Source organism: Betta splendens, chromosome 1 (genome assembly GCF_900634795.4).
Source record: "Betta splendens chromosome 1, fBetSpl5.4, whole genome shotgun sequence".
NCBI lineage: Eukaryota > Metazoa > Chordata > Actinopteri > Anabantiformes > Osphronemidae > Betta > Betta splendens.
Window position 1 is genome coordinate 14,211,203 of NC_040881.3, and position 19,703 is coordinate 14,230,905.

General features: G+C 42.7%; 1 protein-coding gene across 3 annotated transcripts; it reads right to left on the reverse strand.

The window, feature by feature from the left end:
• Window positions 1–16,064: 16,064 nt before the first annotated feature.
• Window positions 16,065–19,700, reverse strand: c1h4orf33 (chromosome 1 C4orf33 homolog). Of its 3 annotated transcripts, XM_029158436.3 has the most exons (7): window positions 19,640–19,700; window positions 19,354–19,384; window positions 18,822–19,015; window positions 17,829–17,889; window positions 17,692–17,743; window positions 17,409–17,608; window positions 16,065–16,811 (listed from the first exon to the last, which is right to left on the reverse strand). In XM_029158436.3, the coding sequence occupies exons 3-7, from the start codon at window positions 19,006–19,008 to the stop codon at window positions 16,715–16,717; spliced, it is 597 nt and encodes a 198-aa protein (XP_029014269.1). In that variant the 5' UTR covers window positions 19,009–19,015; window positions 19,354–19,384; window positions 19,640–19,700; the 3' UTR covers window positions 16,065–16,714. The 3 variants fall into 3 exon arrangements, with proteins under 3 accessions (XP_029014269.1, XP_029014104.1, XP_029014015.1); XM_029158271.3 differs by having other exon boundaries at window positions 19,354–19,661; XM_029158182.3 differs by lacking the exons at window positions 19,354–19,384; window positions 19,640–19,700 and adding an exon at window positions 19,098–19,312.
• Between the last annotated feature and the right edge of the window lie 3 nt (window positions 19,701–19,703).

Here is a 19,703-nt window from a genome sequence, read left to right on the forward strand (position 1 = left end):
TTTCAGAGGTGGAAATCAGTGAATTGCACTTTGCACATCAGCTGTTTTTGCAAAATGGGCTGCTGCGCGTAACGAATGACCAGATTAGGCACCGAAGCTCCAAAAGTGCTGCAGCCGGCTCGAAAATGTAGTTGTACAGAACAGAATAAGAGAAAAGGAATTAACAGCGCGTCGAACCAGCCACTCAGCGAAGCGCTATAAAACCGAGATTAGAGAGGAGCAAAGAGGCGAAATGTCAGGTTTGGGGAAAAAAACGTGCTCAGATTGAGATTCGGTGCCATCCTTTTAATCACCGAGTCAAGCAGCGGCGAGTGAAACACTGCCAAGGTGTGTACACACGGCGGCGAGTGTGTGTGTCTCACAGAGCCAGAGAGGAAGCATTAATGGAAGCCCACAACCATCTCATCGTCGCTCCAAATTTAAATGAGACATTTCCCCGTTCTGCCTTTTAGGCGTATTAATAAGCGAGGACATGATGCTGAAAGGTTACACAACTTTTTTTCCTGCCCGACCGTGTGTGTGTGTGTGTGTGTGTGTGTGTATTGTGTGAAGTGCCTGGAGCCTCCAGACGTGGCGGAGGTGAGGTGGGAGAGCGTCAGATTACACACGGCTGCGTGGAGCGAGCAAAGGTTGATCTAACACAACTTCCAGGTGTTTCTCCACACTTGAGAACAATAAAAAACAAAGCGGCATCCACTCTAGTTCTTCTTCTCCTCCCTCCGTCTCTCCTGCGCCTCCCTCCTCTCCTCCCTTCCTTCCTCCTTCCTATTGTATGAGCCCCGCTCCTTCCCTCAGCCCTTATCAGAAGGTGACAGAATGGTTTCGCAGCACAGCTCCGTCACTCTCCGCAAAAGGCCATGAGCAACTCTTTCCCTTTTTAGATAGCGCTTGTCATTGCTTAATCTCCTTTAATTCTGTCATCCCCTCATTTGCAGGTGGTGTTGGAAGGCGGCAGCATTCTCTGATGTTGTTGTCACTTTTACAACGGATCTTGTTATCGCCTCGCCTCAGTGTTCGGGTGCCTCACTTGGCAATTTCTCACATGGATAATAAAAGCTCGCGTGTGACGCACGCCGCTCTTTGGTGATTGTTACAACGTTGATGAGATGGACCTGTGCGTGGTGCAGAGCGTGCACAGGTGTGTTTGTCCGGGCGCTGCCTTCACTGTCTTCACTGGGACTGTGAACGTTCCATGTGGTCTCATATCAGGCAACATATACAGTAGTATGTTTCTGTGCATGTGCTTGATTGTGATTGTTGCTCACATGTGACTGGTTCCAACCCTGTGAACGACTGGACACTGGTCCAGCGACAGGATAGACTCCAGGATCCCAATTTTGAGCTCTTTAGCAGCTTCACAAGCTAGCTGCTAATGTTGTGCATCTGATGTTTGTTGCTAGACGTGTAGTGTGGACATTTTTTACTAAGATCAGCTGTTTGAGACAAGATTTGAGCGAGCAAACCAGTAGAACAAACTCAAAGCTGTGACGGCTCAACAGCAGAGACGGGCGGTGATAGTGAAGTGTGATATATTTAATATTAGATGTGACTGCTTGGGCCTTTGGTTGAAGAGAATGCGGTCCCATTTTCCTCCCGCAGTCCAAACACAAGCACGAGTTACAGTACGTTGCTTCACGTCTCTAAATTCCCCAGAGGTGTGAACGTGACTGGCTGCTCGTCAGTCACATGATGTAAAGGTGATTCGCACCGCGCCTGAGTCTCACTCGATGATACTGGCTAATGCTACGGTGTGGATGGAGTGATGATGTAAAAGAGCGCAACTGCGTCTCCAGCTTCAACTTTAATCAACCGTCAACTGTCTGATAACCGCTGATCGGGTGGTTAAATCACAGTCGTTGCTTACAGGGAACCATTTGGCGGTCGAACACTGTGCTCGATAGAAATATATTGGACAAAGATGTCGAAAGATCAGTGAGTGGGAAACTGGTGTAATTAGGAAAGCAACGATTGAAGAGCACCTACTACTTCCACCGTTGCCCAGTAATGACGCTCTGCTGTACCTGACTCCAGCCCTGGAAACCAGAGGTCAACAGCAACATCGAGACTGTATGTAAAGTCAGAGAGAAACGTCTTTTTTTTTTCAAGGCGAACTGGTGTTTTCACCATTAAATGGATTTACGTCTTGCCTCAGTCCGTCCCTGACTGCAAATGGTGCCTATGACGACAGTGCCACTCAGTGGAACACGCAGCACAGGTCACAGCGATCACTGCGAGGCGCCGTCAACACCGGCTTTGCCATTTTTAGAACGGTATAGTGGAATTTGATTAGCCGACGTGCACGGATCACAGTCTTACACCACGTCCATATGTTGCCAAGAGCGCCGTGTGCCTGGGTGAATCTCGCACAATATGTGTCCACATTAATATGTATCCGAACGCACGTGCAAATCATTGTAATTATACGTCTTCCAAGCACGGCGGTATCTGGGAACAAATGAGAAGCTGTGAAGAAGCTAGGAATCAGTAAGGATGGATGGATGGACGGCAATGCAGAGCGTCTGCTAAGTGTGTGAAGGAAGCGCCTCCGCTTCGCCATTTATTCCACAACTGACACTTCTAAAAGAGATTTTTAAATCATTAATTCCATAGGGCGTTATGAATAATTTTCTCTTTCCACATGATTTGACAGAATATTGAATCTAAACACAGCTCTGCGCTCGCTGGTGAAGAGGCTTTAATGATGATCATCACTAATATTGACTTTCTCAGTTTGAAGATTCCTCTTCTTAAATCACAGGTGGTCTATATAGGGCATTGGCCCACCGCATTTGGTAAAGACGTAACTGTCTAATCTGCATTCCAGGCTCGAGATCAGCTTTCTTTCTCACACACACACACACACATACACACACGCACACACACACACACACACACACACACACACACACACACACACACACACACACACACACACACACACACACACACACACAAATCAACGTGTAGGAGACAGAATCAGCATCGGTTATAGGGTTGGAAGGTATTTGGTTGGGCGAGGCTTTGATGTGCTTCTCAGGAGATAATATGACTGAGGTTCAGCCATGACGAGAAAGAAAAGCAGAGAGAAGGAGGTTAAATACAGTATATGTTAAAACAGACGGTGTCAGCTTGCAAGTGTTGAGATAGGAAGACAAAGAGATGTGACTGTATACGAGGGAGACTGACCTAGAGTGAGAAAGGAGCTGTCAGAGAGCTGAAATGTATGCAGTCAGAACCAAAGGGAAACTGACAAAGAGAGACTTATCTCAGTGAGGAGGATTTAATCACAGTCCCAGCAGTTAACCAATAACATCATCATCCCTTTTCTCACCCTTTGTCTCGTTCTCTCCTTCCAGCTCTGCCGTTTTTTCCCCCGGACACAGGCCATTGATTCCAGGCAGCCTCCCCTCCCTCTCGGCGTTCCCCTTAATGGAAAACCAAAGGTGTTCCGGCTCATTCCACGTTCATCTGAGTCTAACGCAGTGAGCCTCCAAACAGAGCTTGTTATTCCATTATCACCAGTGTGTGTGAACGTGGCTATGCGTGTGATCCCATAAGGAGTCTCAGCAGAGCTATGGAGTTTTCTTTTTACTGTATGTTTCACAAAGGATGGGTCGGGCAAGGCAGGAGAGCTGATGGGAGAGGCAGCATACGTGTCAGACATCAGTCTCCCGTACGCGGACCCTCCGGCAAGTACTCGCAAAGAAACTTGAAAAAGATTTCCTTCCAAACTTACCTACATAAGGACATACGGAACATTTTGGATAGAAACATATTGATATTCCAGACAAAGCACGAAGCTAATTAAACTGATGAAGGGAGTTTTAGCAGAACTTCCACTTCAAATGGTATTAATTCATTACACAAAGCCCGATGGATGGAGCTAATATGAGTAGATCATCCTGTTGAAGGTGCACTGAGGACGGGGAAACTTTACAGGTCTTTGAGTTCAAACAAGTCAGTCTGAACAAACTGCGTGAAAAACGGAAAGACTTTTCATAATAGTTCCTGTAATTAAGGCTAAATGTGTCTCACGCTATGTAATACGCTGCACCACGCTTTCCCTTGCTTACATCTCAGCATCATCAACAGATGATGATGCCGAGCACATCCACCATCTGCAATCAGAAACAGCGTGGCAGCTGCACTGACGTTCTGTGCTCCAACAAAGGCAGGAAATGGGGATATTATTTTGTAAATATTCAAATGATTACTGTAAATACGAAAAATCATATCCCCGTCAACGGACACTCGATTACGTTCCACTAGTGAAACACGTCACAGGAGATGAAGGCCTTTATTATAGAGTCAGGCTCTGAATATGAACAGACGACAAGCAAACATTGTGAAGTAGAAATTACTGAATAGGAAGATGAAGTAATGTAAATATGCTTACGCATTTATATATGAGCGTGTCACGTCTTAATTTACACCCTCGCTCACTGTAGCAATGCTTTATCATGCGTGTGCCCTTGGTAGAATTAGGTGATGAAGCTGAAGCTGCTTATTCAACAATAACTGATACTTATAGAAAAAAAAGAGGATTCATATTTCAATTTATTTCACCCAGCTCGTCTCCTCCAGCTTTTAATCCCTCACTCAACCAAGTCCTGACCATTCGGTGGCACTGTGTATTCACACTCAACACATACAAGTACAAGTACAAGAGAAGAACAGGTCTGTCCAGAGGTTACGAACAAGCAAACAGCTACAACTGGGTCGACATTAAGCTGCAAGTACTGTATGGAGTCAAATTAGGGTCAGATTACTGTAGATTTGTGTGTGCATAACCAGATTTGTACTTGTAGACTTAGTGGGGCTATGACAAGCTTAAACTTATAATTTGGGCAGTTAAAATTACAAGTAAAATAACATGATCTGAACTGACTGATCAGACAGACATGACGGCTCATATTCATGTGTATGAAGTGTGACGTTACTCTCGTGATTTGCGGAGGTCATGCAGTTGCCAAACGTTAAACTGGTGTTTCTTTCATACGTCAATGTAGCATGTTAGCCGACAGGCTATTAGCAATGCAATGCTATGCTTTGATGCAGCTGGAATTAAGGTGGGTATGTTCTACTAACGCTACCGTTGTGACTCTATGATCTTTTATCAGACCACAATAAACATGTTTGCTTTAGGTGAGCACGTTCACTTTAACAATGCCCAGACGCCCAGTGCTGCTGCAGAATCTCTCAAGATGTCACCGATACCAAAGACACGGGCAGAAGGCTTGGTCTGAGATATCGTGATCGTTTTTTTAGTTTGCAGCATTCACTTTCAGGTGCCGGCAGGTAACAGGTAAGTCGGTAAAGGACAAGACGCTCCTGATCGCTCACAAAAACACGACACAAAACACAAGTTAAACGCTTCGCTCCGTTCATAGATCACTCTGTCACTCTGTAACAGATAGGTAACGTAAACCAAGGTTACCACAGGTAGGTAACATTAGCTGCTTCATCCACCGATTACTCTGGCGCTAACAAGTGGCTAACGTAACAGGGGTTACAGGGTCCAGTTAGATTTGGAAGGGGGCAAAATGAAATATCACAAATGTATAACAAATAGGTCCCATGTACAGTATTGTTTTTTAACGCTATTTGATTTATTTCTACATGTATAAATGCATAAGGCTACTGTATATTCTTTGACACCAGTCACCAGGGAGATATTTGCCTATATCTGTAAGGAAAAAATCCAGGCAAGGGTTTATCAGAAAATTGTCCCAGATTTTTATTTTGCTTCAGTATAACTGAAAAAAATTCAGTTTAATTCTTTGAAACTAGAAGGAGTTTCCTTTCTAATGACACCAAGCTCAATAATGTAAACTTTACCATTTAGGAACTTGCCTAATTGGGTCCTAATGCACAAAATAGTGCTTTAAGATTGACAGAATGCCGATTTGGGAGCAGAGTATTGGAGACAGTTTGTTGTGAGATAAACTCTTTAAATTATATAAATTATATTAAATATTTATTTATGTTAGTGTCATGGACTCTGACAACCAGGTCAATCAATTAGGATCCTAAACTGAAACTCACTGGACCGCCCTGACGACTGAAGTTGGGGAATAAAAGACTGGAGCGGGCCTGATTTGAGGACCAGAGGCCGACGACAAGACCGGAAACACAAAGCATCATCACAAACACATCATAAAAGAATGACAAAAAAAATGTTAAATGTAGAAAAGGAGCCCATCCCAAATAATAGTAGTCTACACTGTGTCTGTGCCTCAGCAAGCGACAAATGATAAACAACACTGCCATCATTGCAATGAACACTGTTTTTTTAAGCTTCCTGTTTGATTATTGGGTTAAAACATTTCAAGATTACTTTATAAGTGTGTCAGAGTTTTAGAATAATAATGTTGTAATCTGCAGCCTGTGATCTGAAAACATTTAAAACCAGACTTGAAACAATTCTAATAACCAGTATTTTCAAAACACTATTTTGCTTCCAGTCTTCCTTTCTTTTTTGTTCACAAAGGCAGCTTTTGCAAACACAGCATGTCTTTTCATGTACAGTTGGCGGATTTAAGGCCAAAGTATGAGCCTGGGGTAAATTTGACTCTTTAAAGGTTTTTTTTTTTTTTTTTCACAACAGCCTATTGTGTACACGCTGGAATAAAGTCTTGATTTATCCAATTCAGCATTAATATGCATTTGGAGTGTTTGGGGTGAAACAATTCCTTTACTAGTCAGCCAACACACATTGAATTATCAGCTCCTACAAGGCAGAGTTTATATAATATGTTTAGTACAGGTCTAAGGGAAAATGTGTTCCTCTGTGTTACACTCTTTCTTTCTTTTTTTCCGCTGTCCTCTTCCACAAGCGGAGTCTGTTCATCTGGAGGAAGATGAAAGGATGACTTTTGCTCATTGATATAAATAAATGGAGAGAGAGAGAGGGACGAGGCGAGGCCGTGTGGGAGGGGAGATATCCTTGGGGCAAAGGAAGGAGTAGGAGAGAGGGATGAGCGGACCGCAGGGAGGAGAGCAGGGTGGAGGGCGAGAGGGAGCTGGAGAGTGAAGAGAGGAGAAGGAAAGAAGAAAGGAGGCGAGAAGGAGAGGAGAGGCGGGAGACAGCAGAGCAGAGGAACAAAGGATGCACCATAAGGGAAGAAATCTGCATTTAATGAAGATGTTCCACCTCATCCGCCGCCATCAAAGGGCGCGAGTGACTGATGCCGTACAGACACGTGCATGTGTGCGACCCTATACTGTACGCCTGCATCCGCGCGACTGTGTTGGACTTGTCTGTTAGCGATTCCTGGTGCGGGAGCTCATCTGCTCATCTGCCTGCTTTAGCCAAAGGTCCGCATGCACGTGTGCATCTGCTTACAGTAGGTGGTGTGTGTGTGTGTGTGTGTGTGTGTGTGTGTGTGTGTGTGTGTGTGTGTGTGTGTGTGTGTGTGTGTGTGTGTGTGTGTGTGTGTGTGGACTCTTAATCTCCTCCACCTGTGCTTGTTGGCGCCCATTTATATGAAGCACCAGTTAACCTTTCTTTCCTGTCTAAAGCCATGCCGCGGTGACATTTTATTAACTGTGGCAGGTGATATATTACCACACTTCCCACTGTAAGATTACATTACCCTCTCTGCTCTCTCCCCTTATTCCACTTTCCAACTTCTCCTCCTTATCGCTCCTCCGTTTCCCCGCCTCTTTCTCCTGCATCCTTGTCCTTCCTCCTCCTTTTCGCCCTATTTCTTCTCTGTAATATATATTTATCCCCCTCTGTTCCCCATGTGACTGGGGCTACCCCGGTAATAACACTAAAGCTGGCAGCGAGGGAGAAAGAGATGGGACGAAAGGCACAGAGGAAAACACCATGAAAGCAGGGGGAGATCTTAATGTAAGCCACTTTTGGAGACAGACACATGGAGAAAGAGAAGAGACAAAGCAAAACTGAGACTGACAGAGGATATAAACAGCATTGAGAGTTGAGGGAACCCTTTAACTCACCATGGTGTGTTTCTTATCAAGTGGGGAATCCAGTCTCAATGGTCCCCAAGATACTGTACATGGACTTTAATAACAAAAAGGGAGGAGGGAAAGATGGTGAAAAAGAGTTAGAGAGTCATTGTTGCTGTTCTACAAGCTGGAGTTCTTAATGTTAAGCAGCAGTTATCCTACACAGGACAGCGTGAGGGATGAGGCTGCACAGGCGGCGTCTGATGTATGATGATGCATGAGGAGATGGACGATGCCTCCGATGACAGGACGGACAGGCGAGAAGATGAACGAAAGGACAAGCGATGATGAATGATAAGAGCCGCAGTTAAGATTCGCTCGTTGGTGTAACTGACGAAAGGTGTTGGAATGAAACAAAATGAAGGAAGAATTCTATGAAGCCAGAAAATGCGGCATTAATCAGCTCGGTGTTCAGATCAGGTCACAGGACTAATAATCAAGATGTCACAACACCTCATGTGGCAACAATGAATTACAGGTGCCTCAAAGGTTTTCAGTGACAACAGACAACGAATTTCCATTTGTTGTCAGTGCTTGTGTGTTAGCTACTGGTTAGCTAACTGTAGCTAACTGTACTGTAGCTTCAAAACAAGCCGAGCGCGGGGAGAATGTTGACTTTTAGGATGTCTGTAAAGTCACGGAGATGACATGAAAGGCAGAAGGGCACGTAAGGCCGCTGGAACTACAGTCTAATTAATAGCTGCTAGCCCGGCCTAGCTGCTGGGAGGGGCTAACGTGACCGTGCTAATTTGACGGACAGGTTTTGGATGGGATTGGGTCCACAGAGAGTGGGCCCGTCACCGGTCCAGTCAGTCACCTTCATAGAGTCTGACACCAGACTGCTTTTGCTTAATTCGAACTTCACATCCAATCACTTTTCATTTTCTCATAAATCCTGTTAGATCCCGCCTTCCTCCCAGCGCTCCTATTAGGGGATTGTGTTTTAATTCGGAGCTATTAGCTGTCGCTGACATGTTACCCATGTAATGCTGGGAAGGAGCAGCTGTGACAGTTTATCAGCCCTCACTCACTCACTCACTCACTCACTCACTCACTCACTCACTCACTCACTCACTCACTCACTCACTCACTCACATCTGATAGCGCACTGCCGCAGTGATCATATACAGTATTCAGCTCAGACTAAACCTGAAAGAGCAAAGAATCGCGCACGCACACAAGGACTTTCTCTTTGAGAGGAGACACGGCTCCAGTTAATTGCAGTTGCAGGAGATGTCGGCGCATTATCGGCGTCTGCTTGGCATCGGAGTTGACTGGCGGCGAGATAGAAACCTTATCAGCCAGATAAAAAGTGAAAAGGGGTTGTAGAAATGGAAAGAAGTGAGAGAGCGCTCAAGCGCTCAGAAAAGCTAGAAAAAAAAGAAAAATTATATATATAAATATATATGTATATGTATATATATATGCATATAGTTTGATTTTATTTGTAGTTTTATCTCTCTAGCTCAAAATCTCTACTCTGCTTCATCAGAGTAGAGTGAGGCATTGTATAATAGAGAAATGCTCTTTTCACCTTTACTAACCTCCATCTTCCACACATTCCCAATAGGTTCCCAGTGTTTAGTCAGATCCCAGTGCTCCAGTGTTACATCCCACAGCACCTTCCACTCTTTCTAAGAATAGTTTCTATTGCTCTCCTCTGTGTGAATTCTGCATTAGACAATGTTTTTGTTGTTGCTGCTTTCATCTTATGCGCACTTATTGTTTTTCTCTACTGTTTATGCTTTTTTCCCTTTTTCCTCCTTTCAACTCTCCTGCTTTATTTTACTCTGCACCACCTCCTCTTTGTACATCACCCCTCCCTTTGCTGCGCTATACTTGTACGACTCCCATCACATTCTGATCACATCTTTATATCAAAGATGCCAAGCCTCCAGGAGGCACCACTTTCATGTGATGAAACTTCCTTATAATCCTTTCAAAGCTGTAAAGCCGAGGCTGAATATTAACACGCCACATTATTGACCTCACCTACTTGCGCATCGCTTCTTTGTCAGTTTTCTGACTCAGACAGCGCTGTTCTTGGTGCACCAGCTACAAGCAACGGAACAAAAAGCTCTAAATTTAACATTTCCACACAAGGTCAACAGTGGAATGTATTCAAGGGACGAGGACACACTGTCACCATGATGAAAGGGCCTTGTGTTCAGAGTTCAGTATTTTAATGCATGGTACAGTATTGTATACTATCTATCTTTTTCCTTGGCTGCCTAAATGACCCAGTTACACTCAGGAATCAAATTACTGTAACATATTACTAACCCAGTAAAAGCTGGACTTGTCTACAAGTAGGTTATGTCTACAACGCTTGACCCGGCCTTAGTGTGTGAATTTAATTCATCTGATGTCATTAGAAGCTTCGTTTCGTGAATAGACTTGTCCTTTTGGTAGCTGTTTTACATGGAGCTGTCAAGCTACCGTACGTTTTTCACAGTGCTTATCCTGGAGCTGTCAGCAAGAAGGTAGCTGCTTTGGTATCTGCAGGTCATTTAAAGCGACTCCTATTCCCATGATGCTGCAGAGTCTCTGTTCTGCTCATCGGTTATACATATACAGTATATATATATATATGTATTTTACACTTCACCATGTGAGAAAAAAGCTTTATACCTTGTCTATAGTGTACTGTAGATTCTGGCTGATGGAAGGATCGTTACTGTGTGTCAGCTGTGCTGTATTACTGTAAGTCCACACAGGAGACCACTAAGCTGTAAATGTGGCCAACATGCGACCAGCATACAGGAAACAGCGTTTCTAATGAGAAGTGGGGGAATGCAAACACACAAACCATCTGGTTTATCACATTTTCAGGTCATCTACCTGTATACTGTCTCTTTATACCCGACCCCCCAAACAAACGCCACAACGCCCTCCACACACACACACACACACACACACACACACACACACACACACACACACACACACACATTTTTAACACTTTAACACTAATTAGTTTCAAATAAATATAAGAAAATGTGAACCGAGATTTGTTTTTTAAGTCTTCTTGAAGGCCACAATTTTGGAACTTAGTCTTTCTGGCTAATACTGGGACTACAGACAGTCAGTCGGATGTGTTTTAATAGTGTTTACGTAGGTTCCATAGTTTCAGCTCACAAACAGGTTTTGTGCAAATCAGACACTTATAATGGGCAATTAGAGAATCTTAGCAAAGTTGTCACTTTGTTGTGTTGATTGATCGGCTTAATGATAGCTGTACAATTAACTGAGCGAGACTAATGGCTGATCCTGTGACTTTCAAACCTTCGATTTGTCCCTTATCTTGGCTAATAATATGCGGTAAGTGGAGGACAGGGAGGCAGTGGTTATACAGACCTAAGCCAATTAGTGTTACTTAATTCTCTGGGGCAACTGATTAAACCAATAATAGTTTAATTATCTAACTCAATTAGCAGTGGTTGTAGCATTAGCAGGAGCAATAGTATTGATAGTAGCTTAAGCAGAGATGACAATAAAACCACGTTTACATGCTTATAATATCTGCTAGTTCACCATGATGGAGCCATATTCAATGTTTTTAAGAAGTCACCTTCTCATTTGTGTTTTGGGTCTGAAATCCACTGATCTGTCTGCTTTAAACAAAAGAATTAATTTTTTCTAGAATAAAGCCAACAAATGAATGAGTTGCTCTGTGCACTTGTATGTTTTGGGGCCCAATGAACAAACAAGCGACCTCATCCAGGCCCCCCTCTTACAGTAGTTCCCCAAACTCATAACTGGATAAGATAACTGGAAAAAACCTGGAGCGAGCAGGGTGAGCCTACTTGTATTTGATATTTGTAATTAATAAGATTAAACATGGCTCCTTGACAATTTGGCATAATTAAAAATGCCTCCTGGCTCAGCACTGTTCTTGAGGGCTTAAATAAGCAGTAAGTTTTAACCTATGTGTGATGGCATATGTGTACGTATATCTAGTAATTGTATTTTTATTTCAATATTTGTAACTCTATTGTCATAATTCCATGAGGTTGAACACCCATTACCTACGTTAAATAAACAATAGGTGACTCAACAAAAGACAGGGTCCCAGCTTTTGATCTTCTTTGACAGTGATTGGCCTGAATGTGTCTGAATGATTAATATACTGTATCTTATTTATTAGTTATTTGAACTTGTTCGTTTTTAATTTGCAATGTTTGATTGTATTCATGCTAAAGTCAGTACAATGAACTAGGCTGGTGGAGAAATTCACAAAAACAGCAAAAATGAAACCTTTAGAATTTAAAGATATCAGATTAAGCTTTCACTCACACTGGCTTCATTTTCTGTGTTGGCCTGGATTAATTTCCTGTACATTTACACTATTACCTGTGTAGATCAGCTCTATATTCATGACGAAATGAAATCCTCTATAACAACTTCAAGGACCCATTCAGTCTACGCTCTGCATTTCAAGACATTCACTTCAACTGTGCACTTCATCTCCTTTCTGTATAGCACGCTGCCTTCGAAAAGTGAAGTGCAAGTGTCGAATTGATGGAATGCATTGAAAAGTATTTCATCTTTTCATTGGGTTATAATGCAGTATAGGCAGCCATGACACCTAACCCAGATAAATACTATAATTATCAGATCTGCCTCTCACAGTTCACCCGTCTGCCAATTGTCAGTTGTATCCATCATGCCTCTACAGACCCACACACACACACACACACACACACACACACACACACACACACACATGCACATGCTGTTTTGATGTGTTAAATCTGTATCCATCAAGGCAAGTCAAAGTGAGATTTAGTACAGCTCCCGAGTAAGGTAACCACACTGTGGGCGAGTTCATATTAAACTGTCTGCTGAAGTGAGCCAGATTGTGTTAGGCTAGCGGATTCATTCATCTACGCTAACACCCGTTCTGTCTCCATCCATTTCAAAACTGAGGGGCACTGGAGAAAAGAGGACAGGGCCCAGAAGAAGGATACGAATGAAAACGGAAAGGAAGAAGAAATAAGTAACCATAACAATAGTAATAATCAAGAGTGAGATAAAGCAAAGGATTCACATAGTGGGGACTGTGTGTCTTCTGTAACAGTTAGTGATGTCATTATTTCTGTGGCTGATTAACTACATTGTTATTCCAACATTTGTAACCATTTTAAATGAATATGCTCTTTCCATAAGAACAATAAAGACAAAGGAAGACCTACAGTACACTACCAGGAGGAAACCTTGTGTACAGTAAAAGATTAAAAAAGTGACCCTAATGACCACACACTAACACACACACACACACACACACACACACACACACACACACACACACACACACACACACACACACACACACACACACACACACACACACAGCACACTCATTTTTTCATTGCCACTTTTAAGTGTTTGTTACTATGGCGATGGTGTGATTTATTTCCCAATTAGAAGTTAGTGAACTTGCTCACTTACGACCAGTAATATCAAGCAGCACATAAATTACCTTCAAGCATAATGTGGCCTGTTTGCTGGTGAAAAGAAAAAAAAAGGGATATCACCGGCCTCTATCTGCCAAACAAGCAAGCTTCTTTGTGAGTTCATTGTACAAGAACAAATCTTCCTAAATAATCCTGTGCTGCACCTAATTGCCAATTAATGTGCTTACTAAAAAGGATGGAATTCAGCGGGCTTCACATCCAATAACAGCCTTTTTCATCCATCGAGCCTAAAATGAAGATAAACAATACACGGATGAATGAGAGCGTTGTCAGGCAGGTGGGAATGTAATGGAATCAATTAGGCAAACACTCATGATTTATATTGTGTGTTGATAACAAAGAAAGCTTAATTTACTTGCTTTCCCCTTCTCACTGATATCATTTGTTTCTAATGTTTTTGCAGTGATAACGCATGAATCCCGTTCACACTTGTCACAAATAAATCGAGCGGCGGCGTTTGTGTATGTAACATATGAAGCAACAGTTAATTATCAACACACGGTATATAAAATGTTAACGGATATATTAGTATGTTAATGTGTGTATCTGCTTTAAATGGATTATCCTTTGTGTGTGTAATTTGTCTTCATGTTGACATTAAAAATGGTTTCCATGTTTCTACACGTCGCTTGCTTAACTTTGCAAATAGTTGCCCAGTGCTGCTCTGTAATGCGGCGCCTCTGTTGCGTTTCTCTATTCCCCTCATTCGCTCCCTCTCGCCGCATTTTTATTGAGAGGTAGCGCCTGTCTGGCCCTCATTAATGTCCCTGGCATTCGCCGGGCTTCGCATCTCCCTTTCTCCCGCCCCGGCCTCTTACGGCTTCATCCCACATTCTGCCCGCGCCGTCCTCGTCCGCACAACACTAGCAGGCTTCAGCTGCAATTAGCACCTGAGACATCACACACGCACACACACACGCACACACACACACACTGCAGAAGCATGTACGTCCAGGTCTGTTTTTGAACCCAGCGCAGCGCTTCCCTTTCTTCACCCCTGCAGCCCTCTCAGTAATGATGGACGTGTTCGACAATAATTAGACTGAGTTAACTGGCATTCGGTGGGTGCAGGGAAACACAGGGATGCCATGTTCGTTTTTACTATTAGGCCTTATCTTCTCGAACCTGGGCGCAAGACTGACAGAACCCAAGGCCGGTGATGAATTACTGTCATTTATGAGAGCTTGAGCTTTGTTTGTTGTGGAAGATGGATTGGGACCAGGCTGTCCACAATTTATCCCTAAGTGGCAGGTAGAGATTAGCTAAGATGAAGTTCTGCATAAAAAATGATCAAAGTTGGCTTTTGCTGGCTGTAGCAGACTAGATGCCAGACATACAAGGACTCTGTGCTGAGATTCTGTTCGGATCCTGTTTTTAAAATTAAACTGCAAAGGCGACGAATTGTCCCTGTATCTGCCTGGCTCCGCTATGAATCTTTCATTTGGGCCCCTATCACAGAACCCCTAAAACTAGGCAAAGTCATTACCGCTTTCACTTTTTCAATCTCTCGTTCTTTTCATGTTCTGAGATCACTCCTTTATCCCTTCGCATTCTATTTTTCATCACAACTTTATCTTCATTCATAGCCTCAAACACTCTTTAAACTTGAAGAAATGAGACTCGCGTCCCTTGAAAAAAAAAAAAAAAAGAAACTATGTCTGGGGTGATCACCAGAAAGTTTCTGACATGCAGAATCACCCTTAAGCTGGTGTTGAATGTTTTAGAGCAGCCCGATCTCTTTTTCTACAGGGGATAAGATGGCTCTTGCGTCTAATCGTCTGCTGGGGCTTTGGAGGTAAAGGGAAGGCAGCTACCTGTCCTGCTCTCCCCTCTCATCTCTTCACACTAATTAGGCAAAGCTGGGTTTAAATCCTAGCGAGGACACACATCGTCTGCCTGCTCACAGATGGGTGTGCCTTCATACAGTATGTAGTCATCAAAGCTCTCATTGATCCTGTTTTTGTATAAATGTGTCCAAAAACACACTTTAGGTCAAGATTCTGCTAGTAACATGCATCCTGGTAGAGTACAATGTTTCATCAGAGTGTGTGAACAATGCTCAGTGCGGTGGCACAGCACTGCAGGCAATGATAAGGATGGGGCTTAAGCAGGGGACTCCAGGTTTAATCACTGCACACATTTCAAAGGCAAGAATGCCAATTAAAACGGATAGGACTCACTCAGGGATTTTGAGCTGCCACGGCGAAGAGCTACGCGTCCAACACGAAAATCAATTGGCACCCCCATCTCCTGGTCACTGGTTTGCCAGCCATGATCTTCAGTAAATAGATGGGCTCTACAAGGGGCTATGGCAGGGGCAAAGAGGAGAGAGCCACGGGGTCATGGAGAAATAAACTTTAAATGTCCCAGTGTGTGTGTGTGTGTGTGTGTGTGTGTGTGTGTGTGTAATCAATGGTTAATTCTTAAATCGCATCTATCCAACAAATGCTCAGACTTTATGGCTCGACCCAATAAAGGGCCTGAAAAGTGGGTTGGGAATTTCAAAAAGTAAAAAAAGCCTCAATATCAATTAATAGCACAATGTACGGCACTGCTGTTAAAACAATTACCAGGTCTGTTTTACTAAAGCTCCAAGCAATGAAGCCAAAAACAAAGTTTCCCAACGTGATTTATTAGATAGAAAATACAGACAACAACATAATTTATCAGAAATGTGGTAAAAGCAACATCTGTCAGGAATAAAAGGCTACATACTACAAAAGCAGCATGTAGTCCATTTGTAAACACAATTATAAAAGGAATATATGTATTGGAATTATTGCCAAGTCAATTACAGTACAGTTATTATTCAAAAGTGCATGTTTATCTGATATTTAACTGGACGTATGAATGTTGTTTGTTTGTTCTGTGTCCCCTAAAAGACAATGAGAAAACACAATCAGCACACCCTGCTGCATTCACTTCACTGGAGTGAAACACACAGGCCACACAGGAGCTGAATGTCCAAGTGAGCATTTTTTTGCCACCATCCAGCTGTACTGTGTGTCACACTGTGCTGCGGCAATTTATGGTGACATCCAACACCTTGTGACATGTGTTTGTCTGCGTGTGAAGACTAATAAGCTCTGATTAGATGATAACATATTTCTTGTCATATTGTTTAACATCGTTAACTAATAAAGATTGATTGCCCTTTGTTCCTCGTTAGTCCCTGTTTGTGATATTGCCTCGCCGCTTGTGTCTGTTTGTGGGGAATAGAGAGACAGAGGAAGACAGAAAAAAAGAGAGTGCTGTCAAAATGCTCAGGGCTTTCCTATCCACAGGTCAGATCCTGGCTGGACCCAGTTTTCTCCCATGATGCTTTGCAGACGGAAATCTTGGAAATACTCCAACCGATGGCTAAAAGACAAAGGGAGAATAGTACTGCAAAACTATTCTTTTTATATGGCCATCCAAACATTTGACAAAACATGTAACAGTTTAGGGGCAGCACGGTGGTGCGGTGGGTAGCACCGTCTGGGTTCGATTCCCGGAGGCTGGTGCCTTTCTGTGTGGAGTTTGCACGTTCTCCCCGTGTTTGCGTGGGTTCTCTCCGGGTTCTCCGGCTTCCTCCCACAATCCAAAGACGTGCATTAGGTTGATTGGACTCTCTCCATTGCCCGTAGGTGTGAGTGTGTGTGTGAATGGTTGTCCGTCTCTGTGTTGCCCTGCAATGTGTACGTAGGGTGTACCCTGCCTCTCGCCCATAGCCAGCTGGGTTGGGTTCCAGCACCCCCGTGACCCCGCATTAGGGAATAAGTGGTTTGGAAAATGGATGGATGGATGTAACAGTTTAGCATTTAAACATTTCAAATGCAACATTTCAAAAGTGACTAATTTCATTATATCGTGATCTAAAATATTTATTCTGTGGAGTTGCACACCAGAAAATGTAGGGTGCCGAATTTTATTGTATTTTTGCTACTGTCTGTACACAACCTTAAAAGATAGACTCACAAATTGGGTTGTTGGCCTTCCTCTATCTGCTCCTTGGGGATGGGGTACAGAGCCTCATACATACGCTTCTCTCCTGAGCCGTGGATGGCATAGGAGTTCATCTTGTTAATATTGGGAGGGAAGTACGACCAGGGGACGAGAGCCTCACCCGTCCACCGGTCCCCTGAGATTTTGGTGTTAAACACCATGGGCAGTTGTTGCTAGAAAAATGTAAGACTGAAAACGTTAGACTGCTTTATCACCTAATATAAAATAGCACCTCGACTTCTAAACGTCTACTCACCAGGAAGGCTTGCCCAACTCCTGACAACAACAATATGAGGTGTTGTCCATGTCTAACAATAGAAATATGGAAAGTATTTTTCACTGAACATATCACTTACCACCATGGACAGTGGAGCTGCTTAGCTCTGTACTTACGGGCAAAGCTCAACCTCCAGGTAATTTTCTGTAGTGTTATCAAGGAAGAACGACTCCACAACTGAAAAGATAAGGAAAAAACAGATTAGGACCTTTAATCCTACAGTTCTGAAAAAGTATTACCAACCCTATCGACACAAAGAATAATGGCTATAATTATATCCTTTGATTCATGTATTTTGAGTTAAAGTTTAACAATATTGTAAAAATGAAACAAATACATAACCTTTCCAATAGGATATGAAAAGCAGTGAACCTGCCAAACTAGGAGCATGCTCATTATCTACCTAAATTATAATGAGGTTTGCTTCCTATCTAATAAGTAACATTAATGAGGCCAAATATGGGGGGCTCTTAATCAAAAACTGAGCTTACTTAAGGTCAATTACATAGCATTGTTATTACTCTACCTCATTACAGAGTTTAATTGCTTTGTTACCATAATAATGATAATACATTTATTATTTTGGACTCATAAACAAAGTTATTTCTACCAAAGAGACTAAATGAGTAAACTGTTACTGAAATTATCTTATAGCCACATGTAATATGTTACGCAATCTATTAGAATAGGTCATAAATGTGACCTTTGTTAACATAATAAAATTCACTTTTAATCAATGCATGTAGCGACATGTGACAAAAATAAATAGAATATCTCATAATCTAATTATACAATTTTTAATTAGCTAATTATAATCATTCCAACAGACAGACATACAATGTATTTTTAGAAATCCACTCCTACACTTTGTTGCAGTGAGTTTAACATGAGTTGAGTTGAATGAAATGCAGAAGCTTAAAGACACAAAGGGAAACTCGGAGCAGCCGTTCTTACACTTTAAATGCGCAAGTTTCAGACTGGAGCTTTATTTAGTGATGCATTCAAAACACAAATCACAATTAGTTATTAGAAGGCTGCTTACTGTAGATCTGAGCCACAGCCTATGAAAAGTGAGGTGCCTCGACCTCTGCTCCTAACTTCTTACTCACCTTCGTAATCCCAGAGCCCGGGGAAAGGCTGAGACGGGGGCGCCGCGGGGGCGGCTGGGTCATTGAAGAAGGGACCAGACGCCGCAATTTTCAGGCCTCCTTCTCCAGGAGAGAAAATGATCTTCATAGGATCGTGATTTACAGGGTTGCTGTCCCAGGTGTGCTGAATGGCAAACTCCATCTGCATACGTGGACTGCAACAAAAAAAACCCAGCAAGGATGAGAATCCACATTGTGACTACAGTGACACAGTACAGCAAGAAACTCCCAACTTACAGAGCGTTGCAGCATAGCAAAAAGTGAATAAGAGTTGCAAACTGTAGTCCAAGAGCCCCCCTCATGTTTTCAACTGCTGTAACTGTATGAAACCCTTGACTGGGCTCCCACAAGCTTCTCAAGTCTTAATATACTCATTTATGGCTCTTTGGGCAGTTTATTATCAAACTAGGTCAGATACAGTTCTGCTACTCAGTAACTTATAAATGTAGTAAAACGATAGATAGAGCAACTTCAAAAGATCAAATTAACTTACCTGATTTTCTGTTTATGATTTCACACTACACCTAAAAACCCAAATACTCAGATCAGAAGACCAGACAGAATTCAGTAACATTAGCAATAATTACAGATATTAAATGTAGAAAATCACATGACAGTCTGACAGACGGACTTCCTATAGTACCGGTGCGTTTATGTACGTTATTAGCCACAGCTAAAATAAATCTTTCCACTCTGAAACTGTCACATATAATGAACCTAATTCAAGTAGCTAAACCAGCAACTCTGGGCAACGAAAAGGTACATATCCAACAAAAAACCTTCGATACAAGCTTGCTGACGTCTGACAGGACGGAACACTGTCTTGTATCTGTGGTATAGACG